A 19,812-nucleotide genomic window follows, 5' to 3' on the forward strand; every position below is an offset into this window, starting at 1 on the left:
GTGCTCCTCCGCAGCGGTTCCTACCAGACTGGTCTGAAGTAGTACCAATATTAACACTTATTATAAGCGTACCATAATGATTCAGGGTAAGACAAAAATACTGTTTGGAAAATGGATTCATGTTGTACATTCTCATTATATAATTTTTTTTTGTAAATCTTGAATTCCAAAAAAGTTACGGACAGCAGCTTTTAAACTTTATGCAAATTGTATTTTGGTGCAATTTAAACTTCTTATTCAAAATAGTTGTTCCTTTAAAAATTGCAATTTTCTGTACAACTGAATCTAAGCAAATCACGACATTTGTGTTCATGCCCAGCCTACTCCTATATCTAAATATTTATAATAAAAATACTCTTTGATTTAATCAGAAATCAATTGCTTATAAAGAGGTACTGGGGACAGGCCAAAAATAATTTTCATTTAATTTGTGATGCACATACGTGAACCCAAATGACATCCATTTTGTAGGATCCGGCTGCTGGTGTGCTAAAACCTCATGTTACTAGTACAGCGCGTTCAACACCTTTTGAATGTGGTCAGCTGACCTCAGCACTGCTGGCCTTTGCAGAACGTGATCTGCTAGGAGAACCGTAGCGTCTCTCTCTACCCTTCAGTCCTGTCCTACTCCAGCCAGAGACTCGTACCTCCTTCCTCACCCCCGACCACCTCTTCTGCAGAGCCTTGACTGGAATATATGAGTGATGCACGCCAATTCAGATAACACGATTTCTGTGACAACCTCAGGGATGGAGATAAAACAGTGGAAAGAACAGGGTATATGCTTGTTTTGCTCTAATCTGTCTGAAAATGGACTAAAGAGATCATTGTATATGCTTGCTTTGTCCATAGACTTTAATGGGTAAAGCTGAGTAAGTTTTGCTTGGTTTTGTGGTCTTGCTGGCAAAGGTGCTTGTGGGAGAGAATGTTCTAGATGCACTGAGTAAATGGTCTGGGATGTCTTGATTACAAAGCATATTGCAATGGCAAGCATTTATCCCTCTGCCAGAGAATGCTATTGGCAAACTGCCTGTTTGCTGCACAACATGTTGAACTGACTGAATATTCTGAATTCGGTGCATTTCCAAAGAAATTGAATAAGATTTGCCTTCGCCTAAAACCATAATACGCCATTTCCCACAACATGAGAAGTGTGTCACGGCTGCTTTCAGCAACAGTTAATTTGTGTTATTTATACTTTTTGTATTGGTGTCATTTGTCACTGCGTTCTAGCTGTTCTCAGATGTTTCAGGTGGGCCTGCAGTGCTATTTAAATTGTTTATGCAACTTGGCACTGATTGTGACGATGAAATCGAGCTGGGAACATGTAATGAAGACTGACGTCTGTTAAACTTTTGCGAACCCTTGTAAATGTTGGCTTACCGATGGGTTTCCTGGATGGACACATTGTCTGAATTCAGGGCCTGTGAAATATGGGGACAGGATAAGATTCGGCCATTTTGAATCCAGATTTGTCATTCCATTTTATGTCAGTTTTATTGTACTTTTTTTGTGCCTTTTTTTTTCTTTTTTTTTTTTTTCTTTCAAAAACACTTTTTTTTTTTAGAGTTGAGTGACAATGGAAAACAAATAACTGGTTATAACTGTTTTGTCTCTAGATATTTCTGCTAAACTGACATTTAATGATAAACATAATACTGTTCAAAAGTTTTGGGTCAGCAAGAACACATTAAATTGATCAAAAGTGACAGTAAAGACATGCAATGTTTTAAAGATTTCTATTTTAAATAAATGCTGTACTTTTGAACTGTATATTCATCAAAGAAAAAAAAGCATCTGTTTTCAAGATTGATGATAATGAAAAATATTTTTCTTGAACAGCAAATCAGCATATCAGAATGTTTTCTGAAGGATCATGTGACTACAGAGACTGGATGATGCTGAAAATTCAGCTTTGATCACAGGAGTTAATTACTTTTTATAATGTATTCAAATAGGTATTTAAAATGTATTTCTGTATTTTTTTTAAATCAAATAAATGCAGCCAAAATTAAAACATACCTTTTTGTTCTGACAGTCCATATTAGCGCTGGACAATAAAAGAAATTGCTGGCAAAGGTCTTGCTGGCAAAGGTGCTTGTGGGAGAGAATGTTCTAGTTGCACTGAGTAAATGGTCTGATTAAAAAAATATATATAAAAAAGTTAGGTACATTTATTTTTTGTAAAAGATTATTTTTAATCATTGATTATTTAATAATAATTGAATACACTTTTGAGGTCAACTTTGTCAAATATCTTTGTTTTATGTATTTATTTGAGCCAACACTGCGTATGACTCAGATTTGGCGGACTTTTATTTGCTGCATTACTAAGGGACTTTTGTTTTGAAATCCTCCCATTGGACCGGAACCTCCATTTGTCATTTGGAGTTGCGTGCTTCTCGTGTGTTCTTGGCCCTGTCTGTCTGTTCGCAGATGAGCGAGATGGATTCCAAACAAGGTTAGTTAGTGAGTTACACCGCTAAACGCTCTGTAATTGCGTCCTTCCTCCACGTGTCACTGTTGATTTATGTGGATTTATAGTGCAACGTTTGTTTAGAAGCACTGTTGATATTTAGAATGAAATAATAATGATAAAAATCAGGTTTTATTCTGGGGGTCTTGATAAGGCCGCGCGATTAGCCTGCATTAAAATATTACACACTAATGTTATTCATATTTATGAGCAGATATGCATGCATTGTGTTGAGCTTCGAAAATATGGCACTTTAATACTTTGTGGACTGCTCAGTTTCGATAAAGCTTATGCAACGGTCTGTTGGCAAGAGTACAAGAGGAAGGGCAGCATGTTCTGCTGAACCAACCCAAGTGTTTTTGAGTTATTGATTAAATGCATTGGCGTTTTGGGTGGATAATGTTTGTCTTTAGGAAAGCAGTGAGAGAAGATGGCGCGTGCATGCTGGTTGTCATGAACTCTGATCAGATATGTTGGCACATATTGTCGATTAGGTTTAATTATTGAAGGGTCCTTGACTGACTGTGAGGTTTCTGTCCTATTTTTATCCTCCAGAAATGAACATGATCACACCATGAAACGGGCCATGGTGTCATTGAGTGTGTGTGTTTTTTTTCTGTTTCTGAATTGAATTTTGATGTTCAATGTGGTCAGAAGGCATTTGTATATTAAAATGATGTGTTCCACATGCTCATCTGCAAAGCCACCAGCACCACCCCATAGGTTTCCAATTTAATTAATTACTTAATTTAACTTCTTAAACTCTGGATATGTTTACATATACGTTCTCTGATTACGATTTGTATTCTGGACCAGAATACAGAGATCATTTCTGGTTAATCCTTTATTCAAAAAAAAAACTATTTGCATGTTTGACCTTTATTAAAATGTCCTTGCATTTGTTTAACCAACTTTTTCCAAATAAACTTTAAAGGTTCTCTTTATTTTAGTTATTGATAGAGCCTTATTTTGGTGCATTATTTTATTTAATATTTGGCAAATTTGATATTAACAACATTGATCAAATTCGACTTGACATTACTTCTGAAAATCTACAGCCTCGTCATTAGATATAGGATATTTCTGCTATCATTTAATTTTAGTAGTCACATTAAATTGTGAACTTTTTTAAAAAATATTATTATAACACTTATCAGATTTCAATTTGTTGGTAATACTTTGCAAAAAGTTTTTGTTCACATTAGTTAACCAGTTAATTTTAACATTTACCCTTTTATTTAAATCAAAACTTGTATCTTTTTAATATTATTTGTAATGATTTACAATAAGGTTTAATTTGTTAACATGGACTAAGAATGGACAATACCTCTGCAGTGTTTATTAATCTTAATGTTATTTTCAACACTTACTAATACATTATCAAAATCAAAAATTGTATCTCTTAACATTAGTTCATGCATTGTGAAATAAAATAAATAGTATTTGTTTATTAACTGTTAACCAAAGATGAATAAATGCTGTATCAAATGTATTGCTCAGTCCGTTAATGTTAGTTAATACAAAATTTGTAAAGTGTTACCGTATTATTTAATAAACCTGAGCTAACGTGAACTAAAAATTAACAGTTGTGTATTTATTTGCTAACGTTAAAGGTCAGTAAATATGATGTACTTTTACTAATGTATACTAATGAAATCTTATTGTAAACCCATTTGTTTTTTGTTCTACATGGTAATTTAACTCCTTAATTCTCATGCACGTGCTTTCACAATAAAAAAAATGAAAGTCATGAGACCATTTCTTGAGTATGGAAATTGAGTTAACGTGTTTATAAGGATGTGATTGTAAAAGTGTTCATTGCTTGCGTCATCTGTCTGTTGAGGTTTGACGTAACTTCCTTTCTGTCGGCAGTGGTGGACCTGATGTATTGGCGAGATCTGCAGAGGACGGGGGTGGTGTTTGGAGCCAGTCTGTTCCTGCTGCTGTCCCTCAGCGTGTGCAGTATTATCAGCGTGCTCTCCTACGTGGCCCTTGCCCTGCTGTCTGTCACCATCTCCTTCAGGATATACAAAGGCATTTTACAGGCTGTTCAGAAGTCCGAAGATGGGCACCCCTTCAAGTGAGGACGCACACATGTTGCATGCATATCGTGACGCCATCAGGCTCACATGTTTCCACACCAGGTTTTGTTCACTTTGCTCGGCCTGAGTGTAAAACGTTTAGGATAATCCTGCTTTGATCAGTTTGTGTTCCAGTTCATGTAAGGAAGTAGATCTGTGGAGCTTAGCTTCTGAGCTTACAGGAGGTGTTACACGCTGTTGGTTTTGGCTCCCTGCCAAAACTCTTAAGCATTCAGCTGTGAAATAGAAGTGGAAGGACAAAATCAGAGCACTTCAAGATTCTTGAAGTTGTTTTGGAAGTGAAGTGGTTGCAATATCGGTGTATCTCTCAGAAAGCTTGTTTGAAAGTAGCTGATTTTTCAGTAAATAAACAGTAACGCAGCTCACCAGGTTTTGGATCCGAGCCTAGCAGTTTAAAGGGGTGATGAATTGAGAAATCAACTTTCCTTTGAGCCTTTGGTGTATAAAAGTTAATCGTGATATAAGAATATCCTGCAAGTGTCAGAGCTGAAAACGTCCTTGTTAGTCAAAGAAAAGCTTTTATAGACACCGGGCCCAGAAAACGAGAGGTCTCAGAATATGTCGACCACTGACGTAGTAGGACGCAGAAGCAATGCCTCAAGCCCGCCCACCGACTCGTGGAGCGAAACGTAGCTGAATCGATTGTAAACAGGATAGAGGTTAAGACTGGATTTGCAGACATCTTGAGATTAAAACACAATGCTGTGCCTTCTATACTGGATCCGACAGGAACGGTGCAACACACTTATGTGAGTAAAACATGTTGTTATATGCGTTAGTATTGCATTGCTACAGATCGTTTGATATCTATTGATTACATACCTTAGCACGCGGTCACAGGCTGGAGAAGGTGTTATTGGTTCCTTCGTGATCAGACTCGGACTTGTAACGCCAGCTCGCAAGCCCAAAGTGCGCGCGTGTGCATCGTTGTGTTTGTTTGATAAAGACATTTTGCGAGCCCTGGCTGTGGGCTGGGCGATTCATTCCGCTTGCCGTTTACCACACGCTGTCACTGACAGGAGAGCAGAAGCTCATTAAATATGCAAATCATATCCAATCCTAGCCGTGGGCGTTTACTTCCAAGTCTTCAGTGCGGCACGCCCATCAAAACCGGACGTTTTTCAGAGAGCCTCAAAACCAAGGCAGAAAGTAGCCTATTACTTATTCATTATGATGTTTTTGAATGTAAAAACCACGTGAACGTCATAAGTTGACCTCAGACAACAGTATAAAGAAATTTAAAAAGCCAGTTCATGACACCTTTTAAGTAGATGAAAATCAAAGGCAACATTATAATTGATATTGAACCTCATAAATGGTAGATAGGGCTGCACGATTAATCGAACCGCAATCGTGATTTGGCTTATGTGCGATTATGAAAGCGTAAAGGATGCGTTTTTTAATGAAATGGATATATGCCCAGCGTGTTAGTGAAGAGCGGCTCTGTGATCAGTAGTAAACGCTGCTCCGTTTGCAAGCACTGAGTCGCTTATAACGTGCGTTTTAAAAAACAATAACAGTCAGTCGAGTGTTTGATATTTCCTTTTTGTGAGCTTATGTGGCTTCTTATCACAGAATGAGGTAGACGATTGTGATACAGTGATGAAGTCTATGTCGATTAGCACTGCATTATAATATACTTTATTATTATGAAAATACCCAAGAAGGCTTGACCTCAAATACACCATATATTGTCGCAGTCGTGCTTGTCTTCATATTTAATCAAAGTGTTTCTATCTTCTTTTTTATTCAGCTACACAGCGCTAGCGTCACATTAGGGATTTCCAGAAACGAAAGGTCATTTATATTACTTCTCTCTGAGGCAAATGTGGCGTTTCCGCTCGAGGGCGCCCTCTGGCCTCTTGTATGAATGAAACATGAGTGTGTTTAGCGCCCAGTAGTGCTCACTCCATCCTATTTTGGGTAAAAAATAGGAAAAATACTTCTCTAAATAAATGTATATGATGCTCCATATGTTTTTCTCTGGTGTACAGGAATTTTTTTTCCCCACAGTGGATGCATAAGAGGCTCATATTTCATATTAAAGGGGTCATGAACTGGCTTTTTTATTTTATGCTTTTGTCTGAGGTCAACATATTCTTTAGGATGTTTTTGAATTTCAAAAACACGCAAACGTCATAAGTAATAGGCTATTTTCTGACCTGGTTTTGAGCCTCTCTCAAGACACGGTCGGTTTTGATGGGCGTGCCGCACTGAAGAATTGGAAGTAAACGCCCACGGCTAGGATTGGATAAGAATTGCATATTTAATGAGCTTCTAATCCCCCTGTCAGTGACAGCGTGTGGCAACCGGAAGGAATCGCCCAGCCCACAGCCAGGGCTCGCAAAATGTCTTTATCAAACAAACACAATGATTCATCTCTCACCCACCCGCGATTGATTGGAATGTTATTCTTTTATTAACGTTACTTGGCCAGCCCGATCGATGAATATAACCGAGAACTGTACACACACACAAATATCAAGTCAAGAGAGTGAACCAACCAAATCAACACCGTAATGAACCAAAAACACCACAAATAAAGTATTCTCCAGCCTGTGACAGCGTGCTTCAGTCAGAGACGTACACATAATCAATACTATCTGTAACAATGCAATACTATCGCATATAAAAAACATTTTTACTCTCATTAGTGTGTTGCTTCATTCGTTCATGTAATCTCATCCTCTCTGCAAATCCAGTCTCATTTACAAACGAATCCGTGTTTAAATGAACATGCATGCAATGTCTTCCCCACGTGAGCTGGATATTCATTAAAAATAAAGTTCATCCATGCATTCATAATATTGGAATCTGAAAAGCTTATGTGGTATGTTTATTGCTTAGAAATTCGATGCGGTTTAGCTCTATGCTGCTCTTAGCTGTCATGTAAGGCACGAGTCGGTGGGCAGAGCTACAGAAACGGGCATTTTTCTTCTTCTGTTGAGGCGGTGCTTCACTACACTCTCACGTAATAGCCGGCACATTCGGAGATCGATCGTGTTTGACTAACAAGGAAGTTTTCAGCTCTGAAACGTACAGGATATTCTTATATTACCATGACCTTTTATATATCAAAAGCTCAAGGAAAAGTTGATTTCTCAATTCGTCACCCCTTTAAAGACATGGACTCGTTCTTGATTTTGCATGCCTCCTGACAAAAATTGAGAAATTGATATCACAGATTTTTAAATATTTCTAGTGATTTTTTTAGTCATAGGCTGCCTATATACTCACATTCATTTTGAAACGTAGAAGCTTGGCTTTACAGCGAATATATATATATATATATATATATATATATATATATATATATATATATATATATATATATATATATATATATATATATATATATATATATATATATATATATATATATATATATATATATATATATATATATATATATATATATATATATATATATATATATATATATATATAAAATAAATATGACTAACTCTTATCAAGTGCTTTTAAATTTGCTATAATATAGGTGCACCGTTTTTATAGTGTGAAAAAAGAATCTTTACTTGAAATGTGGTCTGTAAAAGCATCATCAATAACTGACAATCTTTTTGTTATATATCGTTGAATTTTACATCTTTATTTAGAGGTTGTCCCGATTCAAATGAGCCCAAACACAACATATAACTCCTCCTGAAAATCCTCACGGAGTGACAAGACATGCTTATTTGGTGAGACATGCTTGCAATCGCGATCACTTGATAAAAAGGCTACCGGTACCTTGGTTCCAAATGCCATAACCTTTGATTGCTTAAGATATCCACACAAAATTTGGCTCGGATTCAATTGACATGACTGTGCACAAGTCCGAACTTGATTTTATGAGCTTCCGTATATACTTTTTAATTGTCATCATGTCAATCATCAATAGTAACAAAATAAATCAATAAATTGCATAATTTTCTCAGCAGTGAAGTGATGTAACGTAAGAACTTCCAAACATGACTCCATTTTACAGTAATTTCTTTTAATTTTTTTTAAATTGTATTTGATTCAAACCTGATTTCAGTTTGAATTGGTTCATGGAAACAAATTGAACTTGTGTTTTCTACTTTGAGCCAAAGTCACCATGACATCAAAATGACCAATTTTTGTTTTCTTTTATGCAATATTTCTATGAATAATATGTGGTTTAAAAGATTGTTAGTGAAGCAGTTTCATACCTATGCATGCCAACTGCTCTCTCTGGGTCAGCGGCAGCGTGAAAGCAGATTTGAATGTTCCTCTGTGATCATGCTTTTCATAGGTTTAATAGACAAGCTAATAGATTAGCTGAATCCGTTGACATTTAGGAATAATATTGCATGGGTGTTCGAATCGAGGTTGTGATCTCTTAACAATTAATCGTGCGGCTCTACCTGTATAACAAGGAAGGATTGTAAAACTAGTTAAATGTCATGGTCTAACTAAAAATCATAAATGTCATGATCATTTGTGCTATATCAGAACATTTCAATGTCATGCTAGCTCACTCGCATGGAATTGAGCTTGAGTCTCACAGTAAATCTTCTGTGTCTGTTCAGGATGTATCTGGATAAGGATATCGTGATCCCTTCGGAAATGGTTCATAAGTACAGTGACACAGCGCTGGTGTACATCAACACGGTCATCAAAGAGCTGCGACGACTTTTCCTGGTGGAGGATCTGGTGGACTCGCTCAAGGTTTGTTGTTCTAGGAGACCGGAGGAAATGAAATCTTGATCGTTCTCTCTCAGCTTATGCTCCTTTATTTGATTTGGCGCTCAGGGTGAACGTTGGAAAATAAATCTTGTTGTCTTGATGTTTATCATGAGGCGGGCGAACAATAATGCCCTTGTAAACTGTGTAGTTTATGCTTAATTTGATATCATGATATCATTTTCCCCCCTAAAGAATTGGCCTTTAGTGTCAAACAAAAATGTAAAAACAGCTCTGCTTGTGTATCTGTTAATGTAATCCTTACATTTATATTAGTCTGGCCAATATTTGGATATTTTGAGATTATCAAGATTGCATGTCAGTTTCAAAACCTGCTTAATTCTTAATGCTCGCTTCTATTTTTAGTGAATTAAGCTAAGTGTGTACACTACTGTTCAAATCTAGGGTCAGTAGGGTTTATTTATTTTAATTTCTTTGAGGAACAAAATTTATACTTCTATTCTGCAAGGATGCAAGCGACGGTAAAGAGATTTCAAAAGAACGGCATTCATTAGAAAATAGAAATCTTTGTAACTTTCTATTTATCAAAGAATTCTGCAAAAAGGATTTCCACAAATATTAAGCAGCAACTGTTTTCAACATTGATAATGTTTCTTGAGCAGCAAATCAAGCAATTTCTGAATGATCATGTGACACTGAAGACTAGACGAATGATGCTGAAAATTCAGTTTTGCCATCACAGAAATGAATGGTAAAAATATAACACAATATTAATGTTTTTGATTAAATAAATGCAATCTTGGTGAGCATGAGAAATTTCTTAAAAAAAAAACAAAACAAAAAAAAGTTGCAGTCCCCAAACATTTGAATACAATACTGTATATTACTTCATATTAATTGTATCATCTTCCGTTCTGCATACTGATTTCCCCCCTTATACATTGAATAAGAGACATGGCCTCCCAAGTGTTTTTGGTAGAGAGGGTTCGTGGTCAGGTCTGGGGTGTTTGGTCATGTTTTGCAGGAGCGGGTCATGAACTGCTCCACAAAGCAGCCTTTGTTGATCAGGCTGAGGGGATTTGGACTGGGCTCTGACGGGATAGAAATGGTGCCAAAGAGACCAACCGGTCTCTCGCTCCTTCACAGCCAGCAACTCTTTATATTAGGCGTGGGGGTTAAAGTATCATCTGTGATGTAGCATTGAGGAATGCCAGTCTTCAGTCATGTGACGTTCTGTTTTACACGGCTGTCACATGACAAGGTTAGCTGCGGGACTGAATGATCTTGAATGAATAGCTGGACAACACTTTTCAGCTCCCTACACGTTGTTGCTCCAATGCCCGCGTTGCCATGCTGAGGGCATTCTAGTTCTGATGAGTGGGCCATTCAAAGTGAGTGGGCCATGAGTGGGCCATTTTGTGAATTTAGTTCAGGTATTGTTGTATACGAATTCTATGCACCAACATTTGATAATATAATTTGTAATAAAAAAAACAAATTTAAATGTTTAAAAAAAATGTTTTTTTTGTGTTTTTTTTTAAATGAATGATACAAAAAAGGTGTTTTTTTATTTTTATTAATTTTTTTAATATAAATTAAAATTTGTTAATTCTTGGCTGAAGCAGAAAATTCTGGATGCTATAAACCGAAAATTACTTTTTATTTATTAATTATATTTTTATAATCAACTTGATTACCTTCACAAATTTTACTTTACTTCCATTTTCCAAAAAAAATTTATTTCATGGTTAAAGTTTACTTGTTGATTACTATGCAAATTATTTGCATAAGGCAGTTTTTATATCAACTTTTTTATAGGATTGTTACTCCAATGTTGGTGAAATATAAACATTTAAGTGATGGCAATAATAATTTAAGACATGCATTAAAAATTAATACATATAAAAATAAAATGAGTATGTAATACAGTTCATATATTAAGCAAAGCAGATCTCAAGATTTTTTTTTTCTTTACTAGCCAACTAGAAAAATGTTGACATTGAATGGCTTTCCTGAGGTAAACGTAACATAAAGGGACTGCTGGGAAGCTGTTTATTGATGTCTTTCTGTGGTTGAAACCAATTGACAGATATGAAAGAGACATCCACTCTTGCAATGCGTGTTTGTGCATTTTGGGGGCAGAGCAATGAAGGGAGGGATGTTTGTTTGGGTTGATTTCAAATATCAAGTCTCTCAGAAAGCACTTACTGCACCTTTTAAACGCCTCTTTCAGTCAATGAATTCAGCCCTTCAAAACCATTTTGGCCCAAAACTTTGCCTGAAAATTGCTGTTTCGGACAAATTTCCAGCAGTGTATTACTGTGCATTGTTATAATGCATAAATAAATAAAAAATATTAATATTAATTCTGAATATTCAGTTTGTGCCTATAATCTATACATGGTGGATAACAGCAGAACTAAGGTCGTAAGAGCACAACTTGGACTCTGGTATACTGATCCTGGGATAAGCGCTTCTTAATCTTGTGTCAAAATGTCTGACATTCAAGGAGTCGCCCTGTTCTAAGCAAAGTTTGTGGCGTAATGGAAAAGCACCACTAACATTAATGTTAAATCAGCACCTCATGGCTTTTCTTGGCTCTACATTGGCCCACGTCTCAAACGCAGGGGAGCCCAGTGGATGGAAGCATCCGTGTAAGGAGATTTACTGCCCTGTGAGGGGGGGTGGTGGTTATGGGCTATGGATAGAGTTACAGCCAGACCCCACTGCCCTTTCAGAGCTCTGGAGGTCTTCTACGGCTGGGCGGATAGATTCCGTCCCAGCATTCAGTCTCTCTGTGGTCAGACGGCTATATTGAGTGACGTGTCCAGTTACGAGCAACAGTTTGTGCCGATGGGTTTTGAACAAGTTCAGCCATTTCTTGGGTCGGCTTGCAAAAAAAGGGTCGGCATGCTTTTTCTTTTAAGTTCAAGTGAAATGCATCCGTTTACGATGTCCATTTATAAAAATGTTCAGTTATTATTAGGCATTTTTCACCCTCTTTTTGACTCTGAGCGCATTGCACAGGTGCACTTGGGGTGTGTCTGAATCCACTTTTGCTAGTTTAACGATGGACAAAAACACTCGATACTCCAGGCACATGGTCCAAAAGGGTTGTACCTAGTCTCTTAATGAGTCATGGGTGTGTTTTGGGCGTTACGTGTAATAAACCAGTAAGAGTCTCATCTCCCATTCCTGTTAAAAGCCAGTTGAGCTTGCACCATGGCGGATTCACTATTTACATGGTGGAATTTGCGAGTGGAAAGACTATTTGTAATATTAAAAAATTTTTGTGTGCTGCTGCGTGTCCCTGTGTGTGTGTGTAACAAGTCTCACACGTTGTGCACCCGCCTATAGGCGCATTACTAACGAGGCCTTTATATAACACCAAAACACTGCGCTATTGACTTTAGACCAGGTTTTTGGTTTAATGGCGCAGTAGTTTTCAGTTACTTCAAAATGGCAACATGCCAACAATGCACCTGAACACACCTCGTTTTCAGACCAGCATGCCTATTCGCGAACAGATAGGCGCGAATGCATTTGTAATTTAAACAACGTGGCGCTGGACTTGAAATTGATAACTACTGAAACTAGCAAAAAACACTTGCGTCGTGCCCCGTGATAGAGCCCTAAGAGTTAAAGTTGTTCACCCAAACTAAATTTGTAATTTACAAGTCTGCTCACCAAGGATGTGTTTGTGATCAAAAATACAGCCACAACTGTGAAATATTACAATTTAAAATACCCGTTTTGTATTTTGATATTTTAAAATTCTATTCATTTGTGATGGCAAAGCTGAATGTTCAGCATCATTACTCCAGTCTTCAGTGTCACATGATCCTTCAGAAATCATTCTGATACGATGATTTGCTGCTCAAGAAACACTTTTTTTTTTTTTTTTTCTTCAATTTGGGGGAAACGGTTTGCTTAATTTTTGTTGTTGTTGAAACCATGCTTTTTTTAATTATTTAAATATAAGGTTTAAAAGAAGAGTTTCTTTTTCCTTTCTTTTTTTGTTGCATTTTTGTAACAACTGGAAAGGCTTTACTGACACTTGATCAATTCATCTTTATTGAAGAAGTGTTCTTTTCTTTCACAAAAAATCTTATGTAAATGCTGTCTTCACATATGATATAAGTAATGTCATTGTGTTATCACTTTTATATTTTTGGCTCAGGAAGAGGTTTGAGTTGTTAATTTAGTGTCTACAAAGTACATTAAACTCCTATTTCAAAAGATGAAGGAAGCTTACTTTTCCTATATCACAATATAACTTGTTAAACAGTGAAAATAGCCACTGCCTTTTTTTTTTTATTTAACAAAGTGAGAATGTTTTCTTAGCGATAGATGCTATTTACTAAGTGAAAATGGTGATATATTCCATTTACACCATGTAAAAGTAGCAGTTCTTTGCAAGGAGTAAATGGTAATTACATGCAATTTATACTTTAGTTTGTCAGATACATACTATTTGTACCTCAGTGTTGTACATTAACAGGATGCAATAATAACAGTGTAAATGATTATATTTATTAAAATTAAATGGATGCTGCCTTAATGGGACAATAAAAGCCCTCCCTACACCTACCCAATAAATACATTTATTATTATTATTATTAAACATTTTGTTAGGCACTTTAATTTCCATTTTTAGGACGTTCTTAATTTTTATTGAAAGTAAATGCGCTTCCGATGTGAAATGTGATGGGAAAAGGGAGAAGAGCGGTTTTGCGGAGTGTCTGTCAAATGTGACTAAAGTGTTTCCTCTGGCCCGTTGTACTCTGGTTGTTTGTTGACATGTGTTTTACTCTCTTCTCAGTTTGCCGTTCTCATGTGGATCATGACCTATGTTGGTGCCTTGTTCAATGGCCTCACCCTCCTTATTTTGGGTATGTCTATTTTGGGAATTTAGTTCTATTTTTACATGCAAAGTAGATATGTGCCGGTATATGGTAATACGATATATCATAATAATGAACATGCACGATATTCTCGTAGGCACTTCAAAATACCATGTATAATTATTTACAAATTATTCCGATTTTTAGAATGCATTTTAATAGTGTTACCCATCAATCATTTAAAATAAACAAGTCAAAGAGGAATGTGCGCTTATGTAAACAAACCCAGCGAAACGAGTGAGGGACTCGCATTCACTCGCTGACAGCAGAGATCGCTGACGGAACAGCAGAAATGCAGCCGTTTCACCGGTAATCCTGGTAAACGAAACTCGCGCTACATTCATTTAGTTTTAGACATTCGCTACAGTGCTCATCACATAACCAAATACTTAAAGACAAAAATATTCTATATTTTAATCTGGACTGAATTACATGCCCTAGATATTGTTTGAATATGTTCTGATTCTTTGTTGTTCAGTCACACACTTTACAATAAGGCTCCATTATTTAACATTCATTCATTATCAAACTGACAAAGATTAATAAATGCTTTAGAAGTATTTTTCAGAGTTAAATGTACATTTCAGCATTTAATGACACTTTAAAATCAAAAGTTGTAGCTATTATTTAACGGACCTGAGCTAACAGTTGCTTTTTTAACTAACGTCATCAAAGAATAAAACTTCTATAAAAATGTAGCTATTCGCTCTTAGTTAATGTTAATGCATTACATATTGAGACCTTCTTGTAAAGTGTTACCTATTGTTCTTTATAATTCTTTTGAGCTTTAATCTGTTTTAAATATTTGTTTACTTTTATACATTTGTGTGTTGATTTATTGTATTTAAATGTTTTTTGCAACTTATTTCAATATCGTGATAATGCCGTATACTGTGATAAAACCTTCAACAGTTAATCGCAACATGAGAATTTTATACCGGCACATGCCTAATACAAAGTAATTTTTTGCAGTTAATTGTCACTTGTCAGAATATGGCATAATGTTCAAAATGTGCTCTTTCTTTAGGTCTCATAGGGGCTTTCAGTTGGCCAGTGATCTATGAAAAGCATCAGGTATGTCTATTTGGCATGTGTATGCAATGATAGCGTCCGGCTGAGGCAGCTGTCATGGTATATTAAGGGTTTATTGGAGTTTTCAGTGTCAATAAACGCCATAATAAATCTATAATGTATACCTGAATGCTGTAATTATTCTTCCTTATTCCTAAAACAGGTACAAATAGACCATTACTACGGACTGGTGAACAAGCAAATCAAAGATGTTGTGGGAAAGTAAGTCTGTTTACAGAGTGACATATGCTTTCCTCAATGAACCAGTCAAAATAGTGTTTTATGATCATTTTGTTTCGACGAATCCAATTGTAGATTAAACAGTGTCATTGTAGTATCAAGTATTTTTTTAAATTAGTTTAATAAAAAAAAAATGGTATAGTTTAATTTTTAGTGTTTTAAATTTTTATTTAATAAAAAAAACTACATTAAAAAATATACTTCCATGGCTACAAGCTGAAATACATTATTTAAATTTTTGGATACATGTTTTTAGTTTTAGCTATATTATAATAACCCTGACCATACAAATCTGTATATGTTCAGAAGGGAGTGAAATAAAAATTAGACACTTGTAGCTTTTTTTGCCATCTATGTTTGTGTACTACTAAAAGTTAACACACACACATTGAAATTGTTTGTTTGTCCATTTAAGGCCATTCAAAAGTAGCTTCTAAGATTCTTTTGATCATATTGTAGACCTTTCTCACGCGCGCGCTGTATGTACACACATTATATAAACGCAAACTTGTGTATATATATATATATATATATATATATATATATATATCATAATTTTGTTTGTGCTGTCAAATCAGTCGCATCTGAAATACTTTTTTTTTTTTTTACATAATATCCACGTGTACTGTGCATAATTATATATTTATACACGCATACATGTATATATTTTAGAATTATATTATGATAAATATACATGTAGATATTTCTTAAATGAATACATGAATGATGGTGTATTTATATATACATAATAATTATGTACAGTACACATGCATATATTATGTAAACACAAACTTTTATTTTGGATGTTCACATGCGAAATTCACACGTCTGTGTATGTCTTTAAAAAAAAATGTATAGTTTGACTTTCTATGACTTGTTTTATTAATTTAGTATAAATGTGTGGTTTTCATGTTCCTTATGGGCTGTAGTCATATCTTTTTGTTTATGTGCCATTAACAGGATCCAGGCCAAGATTCCCGGAGCGAAGCCAAAGACAGAGTGAAGAACGTTATATTGTGTGTTAATTCTGTGCACGAGAAGTGATTGTGGAACAAGAGAAGACGGACAGAATCGTGTTTGGTTTGGAAAAAGGCCTTAGACGATGCAATGTAAACTTTATTCCCCCCTCCCCCAGTGTTTGAAATGTTAGCGTAACTGAGAATGAAACCTTTTTAAACCTCCTATGAGTTTCTCTCACAAGCAGAGTCGTCACTGTCTTTCAGAGTAGATCTAGTCGTCCATGTTAAAACGCAGCTACGTAACACCATTACAGAATGTAGTCCGAGGAACTCATGTCAGCGAAGGCAGGAATTGATGAGGTTTTTTTTGTTTACCATTCGGTCAGTGAAGCGTTCACCCTGTTTGAAGGCCATTTTGATTCATTACAGTATGAATTGTTTTGGTTAAGTTCCTTCACAAGTTTTGATTTTAGCTTTTTTTTTTTCTTTTCTTTCTCGTTTGTACTTGGCGTGATAGAACACAGTGGTGTTGTGGTGTAACTGTGTTGAAGTTGATGCAATTAAATCGTGTTAGAGGTGAAGAGGCTTCTAGTCTTCTGTAGCAGTTGAAGAGCAGTTTTATTTCGCCCTCGTCTTCAAAGGGATCTGTTACGGCATACTGCACCCAAGTATTCATTGTTTTTAGCCGTTAAGTGAAAAACTAATTTAAAAAAGTGAACTAGAACGTATGCTGTCATCTTATCACCTTCCTGTCATGTCAAAAATCAACATGTTTGCAGAATTCGCCGTCTCCATCGTGGATCGAATACCTGAAACGGCACACGCTCATAACTTGCAAACATCAAGCACTGTTTATTCATGCAGGTCATTTGTAAAAGATAATTCAGTTTTGATGAAAATATGCTGAAGACTGTCTGTGGAATGCATTGTGAAAAATAAACCAATAAAGTACCAATAAAGCTTGTAGACAAACTATTTGCGTTTGTGCTCAATGTTAGCCTGCTGTTTGTTTGATATTTACAGTGCAGTTTGTCACATGGACTTTGACGCCATCCAGTGGTGCTGTAAGGAAGTGCGGAAATGTCTTATACCTCATTAAGAATGTTGATTGTTTCAAATCCCAAATATACTGTAAATTATAATAAAATATCAATAAAACAACTTTGAAATTATGATTATGCTGTTTCAAGGAAAGCTAAAGGGTCAGTTCACCCAAAAAACTCAGTCATTCATTACTCGCCATAACTTGTTCATTTTCGGAACACTATTTTTTTTATGAAACCCGAGAGCTTTCTAACGCTCCATTGATCCTTCAAAAAGTTAAGATATCGTAAAACCAATCCATATGAATAGAGTGGTTGTCAATTTTCTGAAGAGACATGATCGCTTTATATGACGAATATTGAATTTAGGCTTTTATTGACATTTAAACATTGATCAGCGAACATCAACAGAAGCTCATCCAAACCTGCTTGATGTGCGAGAAGAAACAGTTTTTTTATTTCAATTACAGACAAGTACAAAACTAAGAACAGAATAACCACAACTAAAATACTGAATGAACATGCACAAATAATAATAAAAAAAATGCTGAAATAAAGTAGGGCAGAACATGAATTTGAAAACCTTTAAAAAAAGTATTGTTAAATAAGCTTTTTTATCTCATGTTTGAAAGGGTTTCAATGCATATTGTGAGATCACTATTATAAAAGGTAATATGAGGGTTTCGTTTGAGTAATTGTCTTATGAATATAAAAATATTTACAAAAAGTTGGGGATTTTGTAAGGTTGCATTATTAATGTCTACATTTGCAAATTTGGTTAAGATTATGCCATTGGAGCTACCCAAGCAATTATCACAAACAAGCATTACTGTTCTAGTCACTTTTATATAAAGCAATAGGAAGTTTACCAGTTATATAAGGGCATTGCAACAAAAAAATGTTATCCCCCAAGTTTTTCAAATAAAAAATGTGGGACGATATTAAATATACTTGTTTGATTAAAAATACTTTTTTTCTTAATTTAGGTGAAAGCAGTCAAATCAAGACCTCACAGGTTCTTGCTGAAGTAAAAAAGTAAAGTAAAAAATTGTGCATTAAAAACATCCTGAGAACAAAAAGCAGTATTTTGTTCTGCCCTCACAAGAGTGTAACAGTTTCTGCAAGTAAAAATCTCAATAAATTGCTCACTTTTTGAAGTAAATGTGCTGCTTCATTTTCAAAATATTTTCACTAAGATTTATGTTTAAATACATTTAAATAGTTGAATGTACTAATTTGTGTGGTTTTCATTTTGTAAAACAAATTGTATAATAATAGCCTATTAAGTGAATAATTAAACATCATTAATTTTATTTTAATTTAGTGGGCACGTGAGCATCAGAACTGGACCACGAAGCAATGGAAGAAGGTGGCCTGGTCTGATGAATCACGTGGATGGCCGGGTGCGTGTGCGTCGCTTACCTGGGGAACACATGGCGCCAGGATGCACTAAGGCAAGGCAGTGTGATGCTTTGGGCAATGTTCTGCTGGGAAACCTTGGGTCCTGCCATCCATGTGGATGTTACTTTGACACGTTCCACCTACCTAAGCATTGTTGCAGACCATGTACACCCTTTCATGGAAACGGTATTCCCTGGTGGCTGTGGCCTCTTTCAGCAGGATAATGCGTCCGACTCCTGCCACAAAGCAAAAATGGTTCAGGAATGGTTAGAGGAGCACAGCGAGTTTGAGGTGTTGATTGGCCTCCAAATTCCCCAGATCTCAATCCAATCGAGCATCTGTGGGATGTGCTGAACAAACAAGTCCGATCCATTGAGGCCTCGCAACTTACAGGACTTAAAGTATCTGCTCCTAACATATTGGTGCCAGATACCACAGCACACCTTCAGGGATCTAGTGGAGGCCAATTGGTCACTACAACGGTACGACATGGTATGACCTGATAAACATCAATGGTTTAAAAAAAAAAAAAAGATTTCCCCATTTTCTAAAAACAAGCCATTCATGCTTACTTGAACTGCTTCTAACTTACTCTGATCAGTTTTCCTCTGGCTCTCACACCTCCATCACCGTGAGTGTATTGGGGAGAAGGAGTGATAAAGTATTGTCCGTGTTGTGGAGCGATTCATTTGAATGAAGATTAGGTCATCCTGTTGTGCTGGAAAGATCATTAGGGACAGGTGCGCGTGCAGCCAAACAGATTACCAGACTGCCTTTCTGAAATGAACTTGCTATTGATTGCTGGGCTTTTTTTTTACGGAGCAGGAGAGGAGAGGTAAGCCTTGTTTTTCTCTCGTCTCGGCTGAGCACAGATGCTTCCGTGCTGGGAAGATAATTTGCTGCATGGAGGGCCGCTTTCCTCTCATTGGCACACGCCTCATGCCTGCT

At 36.0% G+C, this 19,812-nt stretch overlaps 2 protein-coding genes across 3 annotated transcripts in view; both read left to right on the forward strand.

Annotated features, from left to right (window-relative positions):
* Positions 1-597, forward strand: part of ccdc88aa (coiled-coil domain containing 88Aa) — a gene marked incomplete at its 3' end in the record, with an annotated part of 22,608 nt that extends 22,011 nt beyond the window's left edge. The window contains exon 16 of the mRNA XM_079840040.1: positions 472-597. Within this exon, the coding sequence (XP_079696166.1) occupies positions 472-597 (126 nt within the window). The remainder of the gene's footprint in view (positions 1-471) is intronic.
* rtn4a (reticulon 4a) lies at positions 564-17,393 on the forward strand. 2 transcript variants are annotated; one of them, XM_079841094.1, is made up of 7 exons: positions 564-777; positions 4,349-4,556; positions 9,132-9,270; positions 14,069-14,138; positions 15,178-15,224; positions 15,385-15,443; positions 16,422-17,393. In XM_079841094.1, exons 1-7 carry the CDS (start codon positions 705-707, stop codon positions 16,462-16,464), a joined length of 639 nt encoding a protein of 212 aa, XP_079697220.1. In that variant the 5' UTR covers positions 564-704; the 3' UTR covers positions 16,465-17,393. The 2 variants fall into 2 exon arrangements, with proteins under 2 accessions (XP_079697220.1, XP_079697221.1); XM_079841095.1 differs by lacking the exon at positions 564-777 and adding an exon at positions 2,383-2,461.
* The last annotated feature ends 2,419 nt before the right edge of the window (positions 17,394-19,812 follow it).

This window comes from Gobio gobio (genome assembly GCF_949357685.1).
Source record: "Gobio gobio genome assembly, chromosome: 17".
NCBI classification, from domain to species: Eukaryota; Metazoa; Chordata; class Actinopteri; order Cypriniformes; family Gobionidae; genus Gobio; species Gobio gobio.